The following is a 19,938-nucleotide window of genomic DNA, read 5'->3' on the forward strand; positions in this document are numbered from 1 at the left end:
TTACCTCACTCAGACCCTGAGTGGGGGCACCAAGGCTACAACAGCAAAGCAGACAGAGCCCGTCACTGCCCTGAAGGGGCTGGTGGTCTAATGGGAGACTCGGATTGGAGACGAGCAGTGGTTCACCAGCGCAGTGAGCCCTGTAATGGGGAGAGACAGGGATAGGGGAGCCCAAAGCAAGGGCATCTATCTGCCCGCCTCTACGGGATGGACCGCGATAGTTTCCTGGCCTCAGACTTAAAAACTGAGTAGAGGTTAGGCAGGCAAATGGGGGAGTAGAGGGGACCAAAAAAGTACACCAGGCAGAGGGAACAGCCTCTGCCAAGCTCAGAGACCGTGGCTCCCCCAGGAAATCCAAAGAGTGGCTGGAGCATGGAGAGGGAAGGGAGAAATCAGCATAGAGAGGTGGGCAAGGTTTCGTCACAAAGACTTTGTAAGGTCTTATTAAGCAGTTTGGACTTTATCCTGAAGGCCAATAGGTCGTCGTAGAAGGACTTCAATCAGAAAGGGCTGATCCCACTCACCCTTTAGAATCAGCATTTTCTCCTCCAGATCATACCAGCTGTGAAGCAAGGTATTCTCAGTTTCACAACGGCAATTCTCAACTGAAGGAGGACCCTCCATCCATCTGTTCCCCAGCTTTTGACTCCTGGCTCTCAGGGCCAAATTGAATAGATACTCTCACTGGCCATATACAACTATAAGAATCAAACGACCAGAGAAATCCAGCCATTTCCAGAAGTTTAGTGCCGTGAAATCCCCTTGTCAAATCCTCTGCAGTGTATTCAGCCATTCTAAACCCTGCTGGGCCCCAGGCTACATTAGTATTCATTAGTGCACATCCCCCTCAGAACCACCGGCGTCCTTGTTAGCACAACGACTGATTTGCTGGCACCTGCCAGCTTGTTCATCCTCCCCTTCCTGTCTCCCAGTGCCACCTCAGCTGAGGGCTTCCTCTTGTCTTGTCCCCAAGCATCTGCTTTTAGGCCACAATGTCTCTCTCCCTCTCTCTCTCTCAAGCTCTTAGTTTGAGGTTTTCCCATGATCTCAAGCTTTCTTGGGAATTTTCTCTCCCCAATCCTGTTATGTCTGACATTTTTCTCTACTAGGATAGGCCTTCCGAATAACAGACCTTCTCACTTCTACAAACTGCTTCATGAATCACTGTGATTCACGTCACTCGCAATTCACAGTGGCATTAGGAGAAGAACTGATTTAGCTTCTTGGTTTTAGCATGCACCATGTAGCAACAGTGGAGAGAGTGGAGAATCAAGAAATTATGCCTAAAATTTCCATCCAGCGTTCACCTATTTCAAAGCAAGGAAGGCACAATGTTTCTTTCAGCAGGTAAGGCAAACAAGAAATACTGTCACCCATTGTTTTGAAATACAGTTTCATAGTTGTTTATTCTGAAATGAGGCCTTTCTTTAAAATCCACTGAGAGTCAGTGAATTCATTATCTTTAGTCACGTAATTTTAAAAGCGAAATGTTGATCTCTGCTTCGTGTCACATCCCTAAGCTGAGAACAGATAATTTCTACAACTGTCACTGCCCTGCAGTGCCGCGGTCAGTCTCTATTTATCTTCGCTAATAAGGTAGAGATGTGCTCATTATCAGCTCGTCAAGAAACACCATGAGCGGACCAGCACAGACATCTTTTTAAAAGCATGTCTTTCTCCATTTGCTATCCTGGACTCTATTAGGGAGTGGGGAGTGCAAGAGACATGTTGTCTGTCTTTGGTTAAAGCCCTCCAGCTGTCTCCCAAGAGGCCCGTCATGGTAACATTAATAATCTCAGAGAATATGTCTCAGGCTAAGAAATCTGGGATTGTCAGCACATCAAAATGAACCTTTTTCTCAGAAATAAACTATCATTAGCCAAGCTCAGTGTTTGATGTTCACGTCTGGTGTTTCCCTTGTGTGTGTTTGAAACAGCCCTCATTTCTTATTCAGAGCTTTTGTTACCATAGGCGACCCACATTCAGAATACGAAAGTCTGGAATGCTCAGTAAGCAATACTGAAGGCCAAGATTATAGGTAACAAGAGCTATGGTAACAACGTCTAACGTTGACTGAACGCTGACCCAAGCACCATGCTTAGGGCTTTACTAGTATTACCTCACTCTGACCCTCACAATAACCTTATGAAGCTGTGACTCTTACCATAACAGAGGATTAGAAATATCCATGTGTCCACAGATACACAGTTAAGAGTTACAAAGATGAGATACCGTGGCTGAGACTTTTAAATGTCTGCTAAAACTGTGGTCCCCAACCCCTGGGCCACAGACCAGTCCCAGTCCGTGGCCTGTTAGGAACTGGGCTGCACAGCAGGAGGTAAGCAGTAAGTAAGAGAAGCTTCATCTGTATTTACAGCCACTCCTCATTGCTCGTGTCACCACATAAGTTCCACCAACTGTCAGCTCAGCGGCAGCATTAGAGTCTCATAGGAGCACAAACCTCACTGTAAACTATGCATGCGAGGGATCTAGGTTGCATGTTCCTTGTGACAATCTAATGCCTGATGATCTGAGTGGAGCTGAGGTGGTGATGCTAGTACTGGGGAGCAGCTGCAAATACAGATTATCATTAGCAGAGAGGTTTGACTGCACAATAAATGTAATGTGCTTGAATCATTCTGAAACCCTTTCCCTATCCCACAGTCCATGGAAAAACTGTCTTCCATGAAACCAGTCTCTGGTGCCAAAAAGGTTGGGGACCACTGGGCTAAAATCTCTCTGTCACTTAACCACAATAATAGAATTGTGCCTGGGCACACAGCCTCCTAGCCAGAGACTGTATGTCCTGGCTGTACCTACTTCAAGGACTAAGTGTGGCTCAGTGGAGTTTGAATTGAAATAATGTGTACAACTTCTGGGTCATCTCCAACTTAAAAACAAGCCCCTTGTCTTACTAACAGTCTCTTTTCCCTTCCTATGAACTGGAATCCAGATTTGATCTAGAGTTGTTCTGTCAAATGCAGCAATCACAAGCCACCTGTGGCTAAATTTAAATTAATTAAAATCAAGAAAAATTTAGTTTTTCAATCACACTAACCACATTTCAACTGCTCAATAGCCGCATGCAGCTGGTGTCTGCCAAATTGCACATCACAGATTTAGAACATTTCCATCATCACAGAAAGTTCCACTGGACAATGCTATGGCAGGGAATGACAAAGCAATAAGATAGAAGGAACCTGGATCCCAGAATGACCCCATGAAACAGAATAGCCCTGTTATTCAAAACTAACTGAATTGTTACATGAGGAGAAATAAACTTCTACTTTATTTAAGCAAGGTTGTTCTGGCGTATATTTGTTACAACAAATTAAATTTACTCTAATACAGAAAACTAGAAGGGTCATTGCCAGCTAATTCAGCACAATAGAGAGTGAATGGTAGTACTTTCTGTCTTGCCCCATAGTTTCCACTGTGTTGAGTCTGGACATCTGTGTTTTGATTATTTTAGACCCGATCCACAACGACCCACACCCTCAACATGGAGAGATCACTTTCTCCTGATTCTACAGCTCCTCTTTCCTCTCTCTTCCTCTGCCAACTCTTCTGACACATTGAAATATTTACAGAATTGTATAAATATGGGAATAATACAGTCTGAAGAGTGTCCCAAATATCAGTGACCAAAATGCCTCAATTCTCTCCTGTATCATGTCCCATGAGAAATTTTTTTTTTAAGTGTGTGTTTTCTCCTAGAGGAAATGGATAAATTCCTGGAAACACACAACCACCCAAGCATGAATCAGGAAGAAACAGAAATATCCTGAACAGACCAATAACTAGCAATGACATTGAGGCAGTAATAAAAAATCTCCCAACAAAAAAGCCCCTGGACCAGACAAATTCATAGCCAAATTCTACCACACCTACAAAGAAGAACTGGCACATATTCTACAGAAATTATTTCATAGCATTGAGAAGGAGGGAATCCTCCCCAACTCATTCTACAAAGCCAGTATTACCTTGATATTAAAGCCAAGAAAGGATACAACAAAAGAAAAACAAAGAAAGAAAAGAAAACTACAGATCAATATCCCTTATGAACATTGATGCAAAAAGCCTCAACAAAATGCTAGCGAACTGAATTCAGTAGCACATGAAAAAGATAATTCACCATGATCAAGTGGGTTTTATCCCAGGGATGTAAGGATGGTTCAACATACACAAATCAATAAATGTGATTTACCACATAAACAGGAGCAAAAACAAAGACCATATGATCATCTCAATAGATGCAGAAAAAGCATTTGATAAAATCCAGCACCATTTCATGATGAAAACTGTCAACAAGCTAGGCATAGAAAGAACATACCTTAAAATTATAGAAGCCATATACAACAAACCCACAGCCAACACTATACTGGATGGGGAATAGTTGAAAGCATTCCCCTATGAACTGGAACAAGACAAGGGTGACCACTGTCACCACTTCTATTCAGTATAGGACTGGAAGTCCTAGCCAGAGCAATCAGGCAAGAGAAAGAAATAAAGGACATCAAAATAGACAGAGAGGAGTTCAGACTATCCCCGTTTGCCAATGATATATATGATCCTTTATCTAGAAAACCCTAATGACTCCACTGAAAGACTCCTAAAATTGAGAAATGAAGTCAGCAAAGTCTCCAGCTACAAAATCAATGTACACAAATCAGTAGTATTTCTGTATACTAATAACAGTCAAGCTGAGAGAGTCAAATCAAAGACTCAATACCATTTACAATAGCTATTAAGAAAATAAAATACTTATGAATATATTTAACCAAGGAGGTGAAAGATCTCTCTACAAGGAGAATCCCAAAGCACTGATGAAAGAAACTGTAGATGACACAAACAAATGAAAAAACATCCCATGCTCAAGGATTGGTAAAACCAACATTGTTAAAATGTCCATTCTGCCCAAAATGATTTACAGATTCAACACAATTCCCATCAAAATACCAACATCTAGAAAAAATAATCCTAAGCTTTATTTGGAACCAAAAAAGAGCCTGAATAGCCAAAGCAATCTTAACCAAAAAGAACAAATCTAGAGGCATCACATTACCAGACTTCAAATTAGACTACAAGGCTATAGTAACCAAAATAACATGGTACTGGTATAAAAGTAGACATATAGACCAATGGAACAGAATAGAGAACCCAGAAATAAAACCATCTACCTACAGCCAACTGATCTTTAACAACGCAAACAAAAACATACACTAGGAAAATGATGCCCTATTCAATAAATGGTGCTAGAAAAATTGGATAGCCACATGCAGAAGAATAAAACAGGACCCATATCTCTCCCCATATATAAAATTTAATTCAAAATGCATTAAAGACTTAATCCATGAAACCATAAAAGTTCTAGAAGAAAATATAGGAAGAACTCTTCTAGACATAGGACTAGGCAAAGAATTTATGACTAAGACCCCAAAGAAAAATACAGCAGCAACAAAAATAAATAAATGGGACTTAATTAAATGAAAAAGCTTCTACACAGCAAAGGAAATAATTAACATATTAAATAGGCAACCTACAGAATGAGATAAAATATTCACAAACTATATATCCAACAAAGGACTAATTTCCAGAATCTATAAAGACTCAAACAAAAAAGCAAAAAAAACAAAAAAACAGCAAATGACACCATCAAAAAGCAGGCAAAAGTCATGAACAGAATTTAGACAAATGGCCAACAGACATATGAATAAATGTTCAATATCACTAATCATCAGACAAATGCAAATTAAAACCACAATGAGATATCACTTTACCCCTATCAGAATGGCCACTATTAAAAAGTCAAAAAAACGATAGGGCTGGTATGAATGCAGAGAGAAAGGAATGCTTATGTACTGCTGGTGGGACCGGAAATTAGTACAACCTTTATTAAAAACTGTATGGCAATTCCTCATAGAGCTAAAAGCAGACCTACCATCCAATCCAACAATCTCACTACCGGGTATCTACCCAAAGGAAAAGAAATTATTTTATCAAAAAGACACCTGCACTCAAATGTTCATCACAGCACAATTCACAATTACAGAGATATGAAGTCAACCTAAGTGCCCATCAGTACATGAGTGGATAAAGAAAATGTGGTATATGTACCGTGGAGTACTACTCAGCCATAAAAAGGAATGAAATAATTTCATTCACAGCAACTTGGATGGAACTGGAGACCATTATCCTAAATGACGTATCTTAGCAATGGAAAAACAAATACCCCATGTTCTCACTAATAAGTAAGAGCTAAACAATTGGTACACATGGGCACAAAAAGACATAAAGGACACTGGAAACTAAGAAGAGGGGAGATTGGGAGGGGGGTGAGAGATAAAAACTTACCTATTGGATACAATGAACACTATCCTGGTGATGACACACTGAAAGCCCTGACTTCAGCATTACAGAGTGTACCCATGTAATAAAAACTTTTGTACCCCTTAATATTTTGAAATAAAAAACAAAACAAAAAACCTCACTATCCAAAGATATAAATAAATAAACAAGGAAGGAAGGAAGGGCCGGGCGCGGTGGCTCACGCCTGTAATCCTAGCACTCTGGGAGGCCGAGGCGGGTGGATTGCTCAAGGTCAGGAGTTCGAGACCAGCCTGAGCGAGACCCCGTCTCTACTAAAAATGGAAAGACATTATATGGACAACTAAAAATCTATATAAAAAAAATTAGCCGGGCATAGTGGCGCATGCCTGTAGTCCCAGCTACTCGGGAGGCTGAGGCAGTAGGATCGCTTAAGCCGAGGAGTCTGAGGTTGCTGTGAGCTAAGCTGACGCCACGGCACTCACTCTAGCCTGGGCAACAAAGTGAGACTCTGTCTCAACAAAAAAAAAAAAAAAAAAAAAAAAAAAGGAAGGAAGGAAGGTATTTTCTGGCAGTACACAATTTACCAAGAATATATTCCTTACTTATGTCCTTTGCTTGTTCCTGGCTAACAAATTGGCAATCTACAAGTGGAACAACTCTCACAAAGACTGAAATACACCAAGGACATAGGGCCACCACAGCCTCTCATCTCCCCATAGTGAAGCAACATGGATAGATAAATCACAGCCAGAAATGGCCCTATTTATTCACAAAGAGAAATCACTATCACAGTGAATGGAAATGGTCCAACTCCCCATGATAAGCACCTTCGCTCCCTGTAGGCTGAGCTACATGAGAAGCCAGGTCAGCATCAAATCATTGCTTGGGGAAGGTGGGCCCAGAACAAAGGAGGCTGTATACATGATTACGATGTTGAACAGTACCTGAATGGGGCAGGCTGACAAGGGACGGTAGTGCTGTACTAGAGGTACTAGTTAAGGCTCTAGCCACCTTACCTAGTGCAGGGACGGCCCCCTAACAACATTTGCCTCTGTGACTCCTTCCTCACTTTCCCCTCTAGCCAGTGTCCCCTACTGATTGACACCTTTTTTTAGATATATTTGATCAGATCAAGTTGAGTCTGAGAGCAAAGTAGTCTCTGAAGTGCTTGACTGTAAGGTTCCACTGTCAAGGGGCAATCTTCTGACTTCTTGTTCCAAAGTCCAGGGAAGAGCCCATCACAGCTTGTGTATTAGAGTGTATTATTAGAAGCAGAAGGCTCTTGATCGTGGTATTCTTAGCAGATGCTCACACATGTTGCCTTTGTACTGTAAGAAATTTTCCAAGCAGGGACAACACATTTCTGAGGTTCAGATAGCCTGCAGTGAAAGATATTTGAGAATTCTGTGTATTACACTCCATACACTGCTTAAATAGAGTCTAGGAGACTTCCAGGCCAGAATTCATAGAAAAGTATAATTGTCATTTCTCAGAAAACTCAGAGGAAATTCCTAGAATTGCCACAGCCTGACCTTGATTTGGCAGAAGAGAGCACTTCTACCAAGTGGTGGTCTACATGTGGTAGCCTTCACCAAGGGCTTTGAGGAGCCTTCCTCCCTCTGCTGGTTATGGCCCCAGAAACGTAGGAGCCTCTAAATCCTAGGCTACATGCCAGCATTCTAGGACCACTTTTTATCATGACAATGGCTACTTTATTCATGATCATTCAGTTCAACAAACGTGTATTAAGGACTCATGAGCCAGGTACTACGTATCATGAGGACTACACAGACAAGGAGTGTTTATAATCCGGGAAACACAAGTACATTGGATATATGTGGGGAAAACAGCTTTGCAGACAGTCTAACAAGGGCCCTTCTTTGGTTTGAATCTTTGTGTGCATCTTTCTATATTCAGTCCCTTCCTTGATCCAAGACCCTCACCAGGTGACTGAAGAAATCTGGCTTTCTCCCCTTCTACCTTAAAAAGGGTGGAGTTTTTGTTCTCCCTTCACCACTTCTTATTCCAGACATTTTACACCTGTAGTTTACATGGAGGAGGAGAGGAATTTGTAAAAAAAAAAAAAAAAAAAAAAAATTGAAGATTTTTGGAGCTCTACCATCCTCACCCTGAGGAGAGATTGTGGAGCTCCAATTTTTTTTTTTTTTTTGCAAATTCCCCAGGTAATTTTTATCCCAGTGATAGTCTGTGCAGACTTCTGGTCTATAGAAAAATGTAAATCTAAATCACAGAATCTAGGTGGTGAATCGGGTTTTCGTTTTGAAAATTTTTATAATATAATGTTGGAAAAATAAAGACTGATACAATCCCATGACAGGTTGAGTGAAAATGGCAGAGTGGGAAGAAATAGCAGGGAACCAAAGGTCCTTTCCACCAAACTTGTGCACCTTTCATGTGCAGCCCAGACACTGAGATGAATAAATTTCATCCTGGTCCTGCAAGAACTGAGAATCTGACAAGAGAGTCACTCAGGCATAAATTTCTATACTAGAGTGTACTCTAATGAGTATTTTAATGACTGAGTTAATGGAAGGCAATAATGAACAGGCACTCAAAGTAGTGAGTATGGGAAAGAAAAGTTATATCCCAACCAAAGGGAATTAAGGTCAAGTACCTCCCGAACCCCAAAACAAGGGCAGCCATCTCCCAGACCTGCAGCATCCCCACCCTGAAGGCTCTTGCTGCCTCCAAAAGCAGTGGCTAGGGCCGGTGCCCTTAACCCCTGGAATGGACCAGCTGCTCTCAGTTACAATGCAGATGAGTTGACAGATAAATCACTGGTGACTTACTACTAATAATAATTATAATTGACTTTACAATAAATTTGTTAAAGTGGATTTAAAGCTCTCCTAGAATAAAACCATTCCTATGTCCATCCTAATATACTCTCTCAAATGGGAGCTTACAGTACAGTTGGAGCTGGCTCAGGGAGAATTGGACATCCTCTAGTTGAGCGTGTACCTCTTGCATCCATCTGCTTCACCCCTTTCTCCTCAGGAACCATTTCCACTTCTCCACAGTGAAAAGACAAAAGGAGCTACCGCCTGCCCAGACAATCCCAGATAATGTACTTTAGGGTCAACTGATTAGTAACTTTATCTGCAACATCTCTTTTGCCACATAATGTAACATATTCAAGGGTATAACACCAGGGGGAAGGAGGTCATGGGGGGCCAAAAATCTGCCTACCACATACATTTTACACAATGACCTCACACATACACACATGTAAATGAAACAAAAAGTACCCCTATTAAATTCAACACTCTGATGTTATATTATTTTTAAATTCCCATTTTCAACAATAGGAGGTCTATGGAAAGGCCTTTGGAGACTGTGTAACACCTGAAATTATGTGCAAAGTTATGGGACTATCTAATCACAAGAAAAACAGACAAACCCAGGCTAGAAACACTCTACAGAACACCTGGCCAGCACTACTCAAGGCTGTTAAGGTCGTGAAAAATGAGGAAAAACTGAGAAACCACAACAGACCAGAGGATGCTGTGGAGACAAGTAAATGCAATGTAGTAACCTGGATTGGATCATAAAACAAAAAAGAGATATTATGGGAAAACTGGTGAAATCCAAGCAAAGACTGGAATTTAGCATATATGTCAATATAAATATCAGTTTCTTTTTTTTTTTTTTTTTTTTTTTGAGACAGAGTCTCACTCTGTTGCCCAGGCTAGAGTGAGTGCCATGGCGTCAGCCTAGCTCACAGCAACTTCAAACTCCTGAGCTCAAGCGATCCTCCTGTCTCAGCCTCCCGAGTAGCTGGGACTACAGGCATGCGCCACCATGCCCGGCTAATTTTTTCTATATATATTTTTAGCTGTCCATATAATTCCTTTCTATTTTTAGTAGAGGTGGGGTCTCGCTCTTGCTCTGGCTGGTCTCGAACTCCTGAGCTCAAACGATCCGCCCACCTCGGCCTCCCAGAGTGCTAGGATTACAGGCGTGAGCCACCGCGCCCGGCCAATATCAGTTTCTTAGTTTTGACAAACGTAGCTGGTAACGTTAAGATGTTAACAATGGGTGAACTAGGTAAGGAGTAGATGAGAACTCTGTACTACCTTTGCAACTTTTCTGTAAGTCCAGTATTATTCTAAAATAAAGTGTATTTTTAAAATGTTACAGGACTGAGCATCTGTGCACCATTCTAGGGAGCAAGCCCTATGGCCTTTATATCTTCAAAGTGATCCAAAGTCCCAAAATACTTAAAAACCACTATCTGAGGCTTCCTGCTGCTTTCCTTAATGGCAAATTTCTAAGTACTCTGCCTTCTTCCTGATATGTCACCCACATCTCTCCTCAAAAACAAAATTTAGCCAGGGGATGGGGGGTGGGGGAATGGGAAGTTATTGTTTAATGGGTATGAAGTTTCAGTTTGAGAAGACTTAAAAAATTCTAGGGATGGACGATGATGGTGGTTGCACAACAATGTGAATGTACTTAATGCCACCAAACTATAATAAAAATGCTTAAAAGAATAAATTTTATATATTATTTGCCACAATTTGGATAAACCTTAAAAACATTAAGTGAAAAAAGCCAAACATTAAGTGAAAAAAACAACAAAAGACTATATATTTTGATTCTATTCATATGTTCTAAAATTGACAGTGGTGATTACTGCATGTAACTGTAAACATATGAAATACCACTGAATTGTACACTTTAAAGTGGTCAACTGTATGGTATGTGAATATTTCAATAATTAAAACTGTTTTAAAAAATTTAACTGGTTTTCAATCTAGGACCACATTTATTTGAACTCCTGAGCACCAGTGGCACTCTGTAAATTCTGCAACCACATTCTGGTGACATAGTGGAAAAATGAAGAACAAAATTAATGAAAGGACTGCAGTTTAGAATGCTGGCAGGGAAGATCAGGAATGCCTGTAACTAGGCCTGGTGGCTCTCCAGTTATGGGGGCAAGAACAAAGCCAAGATTATAAAACACATTAGACTAAAGTTGACCAAAGACCTTTATTCTGGTCCTCATTATTCCATAAGCCACTTATGCAGAACACTTTCTTCATCTCCGCTCCAAACAGCAGCAGCTGCATCCAGGCCTGACATGGAAGACAGATATAAGTAGTGGAAGACTTTGTAGAGAAAAGCTACCAGATGAGATCTCTGCTTATCCCGGTGTAGGTGAAGGTAGAACAGGAAGAGTGTCTGTAAGTGCAAAGACTCTGTTCTTCAAAGCTGTGCCCGTAGAGAGGGATGCAGATGAAGGCTCACAAAACTGCCCGGCTCAGCAATCAATCCAAAGTACCTGAACATACAAAGAGCAGTGAGTAAAGCAAGGTGCCTCCGGATTAGTGTAACAAACTGGACAAAGTGAAAGCAGAAGGGGCTTTGATTTTGGCAGCAGTTCTCTGAGACCAAAATACTAATTTTGAGGAGTATCTATCCAATAGATCCCTGGGAAGAAACATGTCATTACAGAGAGTGAGCAGTTAGGAATTAAGCATGCTGGTTTGGACAGTTAGAATTTAAGGTAGGAGAAGGGCTAAGAAGTTGTTGTCAATGAACATTTGTGAAGACCATATAAAGGGAGGGTGAGTGATATAAAATAAGTAAAGAGCATATAATCTTTTTAGAAAATTCCGGTTTCAGATGGGGGACTGAGCCCACAAGTTTGTATGCACCCCCTACCCAGATTCCATTCAAAAGGAAAAAGAGTTTAAAAGGTATAAATCTACAACAAAGGATAGGGGCTCAGCAGCAGTCACGGGATTTCAACAAAAAGCTGAATAACAGGAATCTGACTGAAGTATGTTTATAAATAGAGCAGAGGAAAAATTAGCTTAGAATGAACACAGAGGGCGCTGCAGCCAAGGAGGGGGGTCTGTATGTCTAGGAGAACCACAGGGAGGCTCCAGACTCAGTCACCAGGAATGACAGAAAGAGACTCAAGACAAAAAATGGGTCAATAGCCCATGGGTCTGTATGAGAAACAGCTGCTCGCATCTCCCTACAACCCTTCCTACAGGTAACACTACCAGAAGGCAGGCATTTAAACCTAATTTGGGAAAAAAGATCACAGCTCTCTTCTAAAGAACCAAATGGACTACCTGGAGAAAACTAAAGCAGCTTCTGAAAATGCCAGCTCCTCACACTAAAGCATTCTGCATTCTGGCCCTGGGGGCCCCTAGCATAACATCTGGTCCCACCTCTGTTCACCCTAAAGTAAAGCTGCCGGGCAACAACCACCCTCCACCCCCACAGCCCCCTTCCAAACAGCCTTCTTACTCCTTCATTCTTAAGAGAATGAAAATCACCAGGTATTTGAAGAAAGTCTACACAGTGAAAGGAGAGACAAAAATGTATTGGAGGAGGGGAAGATCTAGCTAATTCAAGGAAAAGAAAAACAAAACAAAGCAAAAACACCTGTAATTGGGAAAAAAATTAGTCTTTTTGATAATGGCAAGTTCTTGCTGAAATCAACTCATAAAGCTAAATTTTATATATATATATATATATATATATATATATATATAAGAAAAATCTTCAGGCATTGAAGCAGGGGGATCACTTGAAGTCAGGAGTTTGAGACCAGCCTGGGCAACACAGCAACACTTTGACTCTACAAAAAACTTTTTGAATTTAAAAAAAAAAAAAAACCAAGCATAGTGGCGCATGCCTGTAGTCCTAGCTACTCAGGAGGCTGAGGCGGGAGGATTGCTTGAGCTCAGGAATTCAAGGTTACAGTGAGCTATGATGGTGTCACTGCACTCTAGCCTAGGTGACAAGAGTGAGATCCTTTCTCTAATTAAAATAAAATAAATAAGCATCTTCCTTAGCTCTTTATAACTTATAAAATCAATTATATTTCTACATACAGCAACATTTAGAAAATAAAATTTTCTTTAGAAAGATACCATTAACAATAGCATCAAAAATACTAAGTACTTAGAGAACAACATCTAACAAAGTATGTCAAGATTTCTTCAGGTAAAATATTTTATTAAAAAACATTAAAAACCTAAATAAATGAAAAAGTAGACCATGTTTATAAACTAAGAGATTCACTATTGTGAAGATTACTCCCCTAAAGTAATCTATAGATTCAATGCAATCCCAATTAATATCCCTTTTTGTGCAATTTGACAACCAGATTCTAAAATGTACATGAAAATACAAAGAATTAAAAATAGCCAAGATACCTATAGAACATAGTAGGAAGACTTGCTCCCTCAGATTAAACTACCATAATTGAGAATGTGGTATTGATGTAGGAATACACAAATAGATAATGGGAGAGAACAGAATGGTCAGAAACAGTCTTAATTTATCAAAGGTTACACTGCAAAGCAGTGAGATAATGACATGGACAAGTGGACATCTAAATATGAAGAAATAAATGAAACTGAACCCGATATACAAAAAGTCAGCTCCACTGTTATAAAAGACAATGCTCTAGATTTTAGCATATAGGAGAATGCCTTCATGATCTTGGATCAGGGAAAATTTTCTCGAATAGGACACAAAGCACCAGCTACAAAGGAAAAAAACTGATACGTTTAAATACCTTTACTTAAGAACTGATACTTATCAAAAGATAACCTTCTACAGAGTGAAAAGGCAAGCCATAAACCAGGAAAAGATATGTTTCCCAAATACTGGAAAAGATTCATAACCAAAACATATAAAGCATTGTTAAAAATCAACAAGAAAAAGGACAAAATATCCAATAGAAAAATAGGACACCCCACCCCCAAAAATGGACATGCATATGAAAAGATGCTTAATGTCACTGGCTATCAGGGCAATACAGACTAAAACCACTACACAATTATCATTTACATTCATAGCAGCTTGTTAAAAATCAAAAATTCTGATAATACCAAGTGTGGGTGAGAATGAGGAGCAATGGGAATTATCGTACACTGCTGGTAGGGATGTGAAATGGTACACAGGAAGTTCAGCACCACCTGCATAAGACGGAAATATGCATACCCTATATATCCTATGATCCAGCAGTTTTATATATTTTATACACATATGCACACCTACCATAGAGAAAAATGTACAAGATTGTTCATAGCAAATTGTTTATAACAGCCAAAAAATAAGGTTACTCAAATATCAACATTAAAATTGTTCAGTTGTGGTACTACCACACAGCAAAGAAAATGAACAAACTAGAGCTATGCACAGCCACATAGATGAATCTCATAAATGGGTTAAATTAAAACAGCCATGGGACAAATGATGACCAATGAATAAATATGGCTACAGGGACTTAAAAAAAAAAAAAAAAAAAAAGCTAAACCCTAGTGTCTAAGGATGCATATTCATGTGGTAAACTATAAAGAAAATCAAGTAATTACCAAAAACATCAGGGAACAGGGAAAGGGGATGAGAATAGATGAAGAAGGAACATATGTGGGACTTCTGGGGGTTGACAATATTTTATCACTTGGCCTAGATGGCGGTCACAAGAGTGTTCATTTTATTATTTATTCACTGTACATTTATAGCACACACTTTACATATGTTACATCTCATGAGACTTAGAAAATATATATACACACATACAAACATATTTGCATAAAACATCCAGAAGACTACACAAGAAACTAGTAACTGTTGTCTGTAGAGAGGGAGCCTGAATGAGGGATTAAGGGACAGAGGGTAGAAGAAGACTATACACGGCACTGGTTTTCAACTTCTACAATGGACCATGGATAAAATATGGAAGATTTAATTATGCTAAGATACAAATGTTATCAGCCTTGACAATATCAAAGTACTAGTATAAACAACACAAACTGGAGCTAGAAATGAGCTGAAAGGGATAAAGGAGGGGATAGGCGTACTAGTAGTCATACCTTTCAAAGTAGGGAGTCAACACATACATTGAAAGTTGTGTACGACAACAATAAAAGACATTTTGGTATGTTATATAAACTATAAAGGTAAAAAAGAAACTAAAACTAGTGCTACAACTACCAAAAATCAGAAAGGAGGAAGTGAATTTATGGGATACTATAGGTTAACCAAATCTTAATTTTTCACTGCAGGAAGTCAATACATAATGTCTACAGATAAATCAAGGGATGAGTACATTAGTTAGAAATACAAGTAACCACCAGAAAAGCTAAAAAAAGAAGCAATAAAATAGTGGGCGGACAGCAGATTGACTTCATTATAAGCCATTGGGTAACTATCTGATTTTTAAGCATGGGTATGTATTGCCTTGCTTAAAAATGGAAAAAAAAAATTTTTATCCGCTTATACCATACACATCTAAGAACATAAGAACACTTATTTTACCAGGTACAAAATAATATAATACAGACTGAATCCACAGGGACTACAATGGCTAAAATTCAGATCTACCAATGCAAGGCAGAGCAGAGGGATTCAATTACAGACATAATTAGAGCAGAGGAGGAAAATGAACACATCAACCATTCAATAAATGACCATTTATTAAAAATCCAAGCCAAGCACCATGCCATGGTAGAGGCTAGAATGGAAAACTGCGTAAGAACTCTCCACAGAGCAGCAGTGTTATGTATTTAAAATACAAATTTGAACACATTGCTCGTCTCTTTGAAAAGCTGGTAATTAAAAATGAACAGGTAAAGTAGGCTCCAAAAATACTTGACTGGGGAACTTACAGGGAGTCCATCACAAGAAGCTCCATGACTTAGGTAGACAACTAACAAAACTTATCTTTAAGAAAAATGAGCACGCACAAACAGGCTAAAGGAAGATCTACGAATTAAGAGAATACTCGATAATCTAGGTATGAAGCTCGCCATCAGAATGTATCTAATAAGACATTTAAGAAATATCTATCAAAGGACCAGGGGCCTAGGTTGATATGGAGATGCAGAACAAAGGAGTGAAAAAGAGTGGAATAATCAAAAAAAGATTTCTGAAGGTAATAAGGGTTGAAAGAGGTAATGGGAACACCCTGCTAGGGTAAAGGTGAGAATGAATTGGGAATACATGGCTTCCACAAAGCTATCCAATCAAAATATAGTCATGTACCAGCCTGAGCAAGAGCAAGACCCCGTCTCTACTAAAAAAAATAGAAAGAAATTAGCCAGACAACTAAATATATATACATATATATAAAAAAATTAGCCAGGCATGGTGGCACATGCCTGCAGTCCCAGCTACTTGGGAGGCTGAGGCAGTAGGATTCCTTGAGCCCAGGAGCTTGAGGTTGCTGTGAGCTAGGCTAACGCCACGGCACTCTAGCCCGGGCAACAGAGCGAGACTCTGTCTCAAAAATAAATAAAGTCATGTGTCACTTAGTGACGGGGACACATTCCAAGAAATGTGTCACATCTTCAGGAGATTTCCCCATTGAGCAAACATTATAGTGTACCCAGATGGTATAGCCTGCTTCACACCTAGGCTATATAGTGTAGCCTGTTGATCCTAGGCTACAAACCTGCACAGCATGTTACTGTACTGAATATTATAGGCAACTGGAACACAATGGTAAGCATTTGTGTGTCTAAATATAGAAAAAGTAATGCATTTCACTATGATGTTAAGACGGCTCCAACACTGGGCAATGGGAATTTTTCAGCTCTGTTATAATCTTAAGGGATCACCATCATCTATTCAGTCAGTAGGTGACCAAAAAGTCATTAAGCAGCACATGACTGTATGTGTAGTAAAGAGTAAGCTGATCAGATTTAGGAATTAAGTAGAAGTAGCTGAGAGAAGGTAGCTAATACCTCTAAGAGAGGTATTTCACATATTTACTATTCCAACGACAAAATTTAGTGCCCAAGTTAATCCATGACTCCTAAGAACAAATAAATACAGGCAAGTACAGAATCTCACTGCAACAAAATCATCATTTTACACAGGCTGTTGATGAAAAAGGAACAAGAGGTAACCCTTTAAATGCTGACAATTGTTTCTGACCTCTAACATTATGATAATGAGGCAAGATTTTTATTTAGGGATGGAAACCAAAGTAGGAATCAAACTTTTGAATCTATCTAACGCCACTAGGGTCTTTACAGTCCCTCCCATTGCTTCATGGTTAGCAATTTTCCAACAGAAATTCTAATTCCCCAAGGAAGGAAACCCAACCTGACTAGGCTTATCAAGTTAGTTTTTCCTATCCTAATAACAAGTAGGGAGAGAGAATTATCCCTACACAAGAACAAGACATCCATTTTATAAGGTTTTGAACTCACGTCAGTAACATGAAAAATACAGGTGGAAACGATTGCCGACTGATAGAGAACTCACCTTCCAGAAAAGCAAATTCATCCACCGCTTCTATTGCATTATCTGAAACACAAGGTAAAGGGATACCTGACTGACTCCAGTCAGACGGACATCAGTCCACAAACACCACAATCCACACAGTGAAGGGCATGAGACTTTACACAAATGAGGGATTTATAAGATGCGGCCCTTGCTGTCTTGAGATCCATTTCTACTCCACCACCAACTCTCACTGGTCTCCCTACAAGAGCAAGAAAAGCCTAGGCAAACACTATTCAACAGGGGGACAGGAAGGATGGAACCCTCTGACAACCCTAGCTTACTCCTAAACTTATTTATTCTCTTTGCTCTAAAAGTCATCAGAGAAGAGTATAGCAATATAAGGGGGAGTGTGAGAATACAGTATGTGAAAGCTTGTGAGGGTTACCAGTCTGACAATAGTCAGAAATCAAACCCCTATTTGCTAGGTAAAAAAAAAAAAAAAAAAAAAAGTCTTTTTCTGGTACAATATGGCAAAAGGTATGAAGGGTCAGCTTTGGCAACCCCCAGACACCTTTCAGTCTCTGCCCCACCACCCACCCCTCCAGGCCCCCAAAGCATAAACTATAAAGGCAGGGCTTTCTGACATTGTGGCAAGCCAACACAAAACATCATAGGGGGAGACCCGGTGGCACCTCTCAGACCAGAGGGAAAGGGAAAGCCTAGCCCAGCCCTCCCTTGGCTGCCCCCAGACACCACAGTGCCACTCTACCCAAATCTCTCCTCTGGAGGGTTTTCCTCTTTCCTTGTTGAGCACAGCAGTAGGCATCTTTTGCAATGGTCTCCACAAACAGTTCCTGTGAAGCAAACAAGCAGAGTTCTTGCAATGTGTTATATAGCACACTGAGGACGTGAGCACTTCGGTTTGTGAGTCAGGGGAGGGAGGGAGAAGGGAGGCTCAGGCGCATGGGGATGTTCTGGAAGCTAAGGTGGTCCTGGACTTCAAGAAGGTGGATTCGGCCACCCTCTCCTCCAGTAGACCAGAATGACACGTCCCTCTTCCCTTACTTTTAAATCAATTCCCCTCACTCACTCACTAGAGACTCCTACAAGTTCTTAGACATTGGAAATGAAAATTAAAGTCGTTGCCCAGGCCCTTAACAAGAGGCAGGTGTGCTAACAAACCAATCCAACTCCTGCAGGTAGGAGATTCCCCCTCCCGCAGCTGGGTCTACACTCCAGTCTTAGAATCCTGCCCAGGGCGCCGCCAGGCCCCGCCCCTCGCCACGCTCCCCCGCCCGCCCTCGTGCCCTCGCGCTCCCGTCGCACCGCCGCTCGCGCCAGAATGAAGATGGCTTCCTGTCCCGCTAGCGTCACGTCGGGGTCCGCCTTCACCAAGGCCTTCACTCGCGCCAGAGGCAGCCTCGAGAGACGAGCCCCGGGTGCACTCGTCGGGGCCTGGGGCTGCGGGGCCGCCACCTCCCCACCAGGTCCTTCCTCCTCCCGGGGAGTGCCGCTTCCAGCTGCCGCCGCCGCCGCCGCCATCCCAGCCCTCAGCGTGCTGCGCGCGGCCGCCGACTGTGCGCGCGCAGGCGGCGCAGGCCCCTTTCCCGCGCGAGCTGGAGGCCACGCCCTTTGGGCGCGTGGCTCCGCCCCTACGTGACAGGGCGCTCTGGGGAAGCCCTGCAGGCGGGGACAGGGCACGGTCTCTTCCGCCGCGCGCTGGGCTCTAGTTGACTCGGTGGTTGTTCTTGGAGCCCCTCCGACCTAGTTGAGACCAGGCACCACTTCTTAATCAGCGAGTGTTATGGCTGTGCCTGGCTGGCGATGGCAGGATCGCCCTGGTCTGGGAAAACCTAGACCCTGCCCGCGAGAGAGCCTCAGTCAATGCAGAGTGTTAACCTAAGGCTGAGAAGGGCACGTGTCCGTGTCCGTGGATGTTCCTGCGAGGGCCCAGTATCCAGGAATAGAGTGCCCAGGGGGGTGCGAAATCTGGACCAGCTTCTAGGAGAACCAGTTCTAGATGCTCTTGAAGGAGGGGTAGGATTTTTTGGTAGGCAGAGATGGAAGTTCAGTCCAGGCAGAGGGAACCACAAGAAAAAGCCTGAAAGGTTGACACTGTGGCAAGCACAAGGCATCCACGTTTGTTCAGACACGGGTTGCGTCGGAGCATTGGTTCTCAAACTTTGCCCTCAGGATCCCTTTACAGTCTTAAAAATTATTGAGGATGATGGCCCCAAAGAGCTTTTGTTTCTGTAGGGTATAACAATATTTATTGTATTAAAATTAAAACAAAGTTTGAAAGATGTTGATTTAAAATAATTAATACACGTTAACAAATAACATTTTTATAACAAGTAACTTTTTAAATTAAAACAGTGAAAA

General features: G+C 41.2%; 1 protein-coding gene across 1 annotated transcript; it reads right to left on the reverse strand.

Moving 5' to 3' along the window:
* Positions 1 to 10,959: 10,959 nt before the first annotated feature.
* On the reverse strand, positions 10,960 to 19,135 carry POLE4 (DNA polymerase epsilon 4, accessory subunit). Its single transcript, XM_069494659.1, has 4 exons — positions 18,883 to 19,135; positions 18,326 to 18,410; positions 17,596 to 17,637; positions 10,960 to 11,635 (listed from the first exon to the last, which is right to left on the reverse strand). The coding sequence occupies exons 1-4, from the start codon at positions 19,096 to 19,098 to the stop codon at positions 11,622 to 11,624; spliced, it is 357 nt and encodes a 118-aa protein (XP_069350760.1). The 5' UTR covers positions 19,099 to 19,135; the 3' UTR covers positions 10,960 to 11,621.
* Positions 19,136 to 19,938: the final 803 nt, after the last annotated feature.

The sequence above is a fragment of the Eulemur rufifrons genome, chromosome 19, assembly GCF_041146395.1.
Source record: "Eulemur rufifrons isolate Redbay chromosome 19, OSU_ERuf_1, whole genome shotgun sequence".
Lineage (NCBI taxonomy): Eukaryota > Metazoa > Chordata > Mammalia > Primates > Lemuridae > Eulemur > Eulemur rufifrons.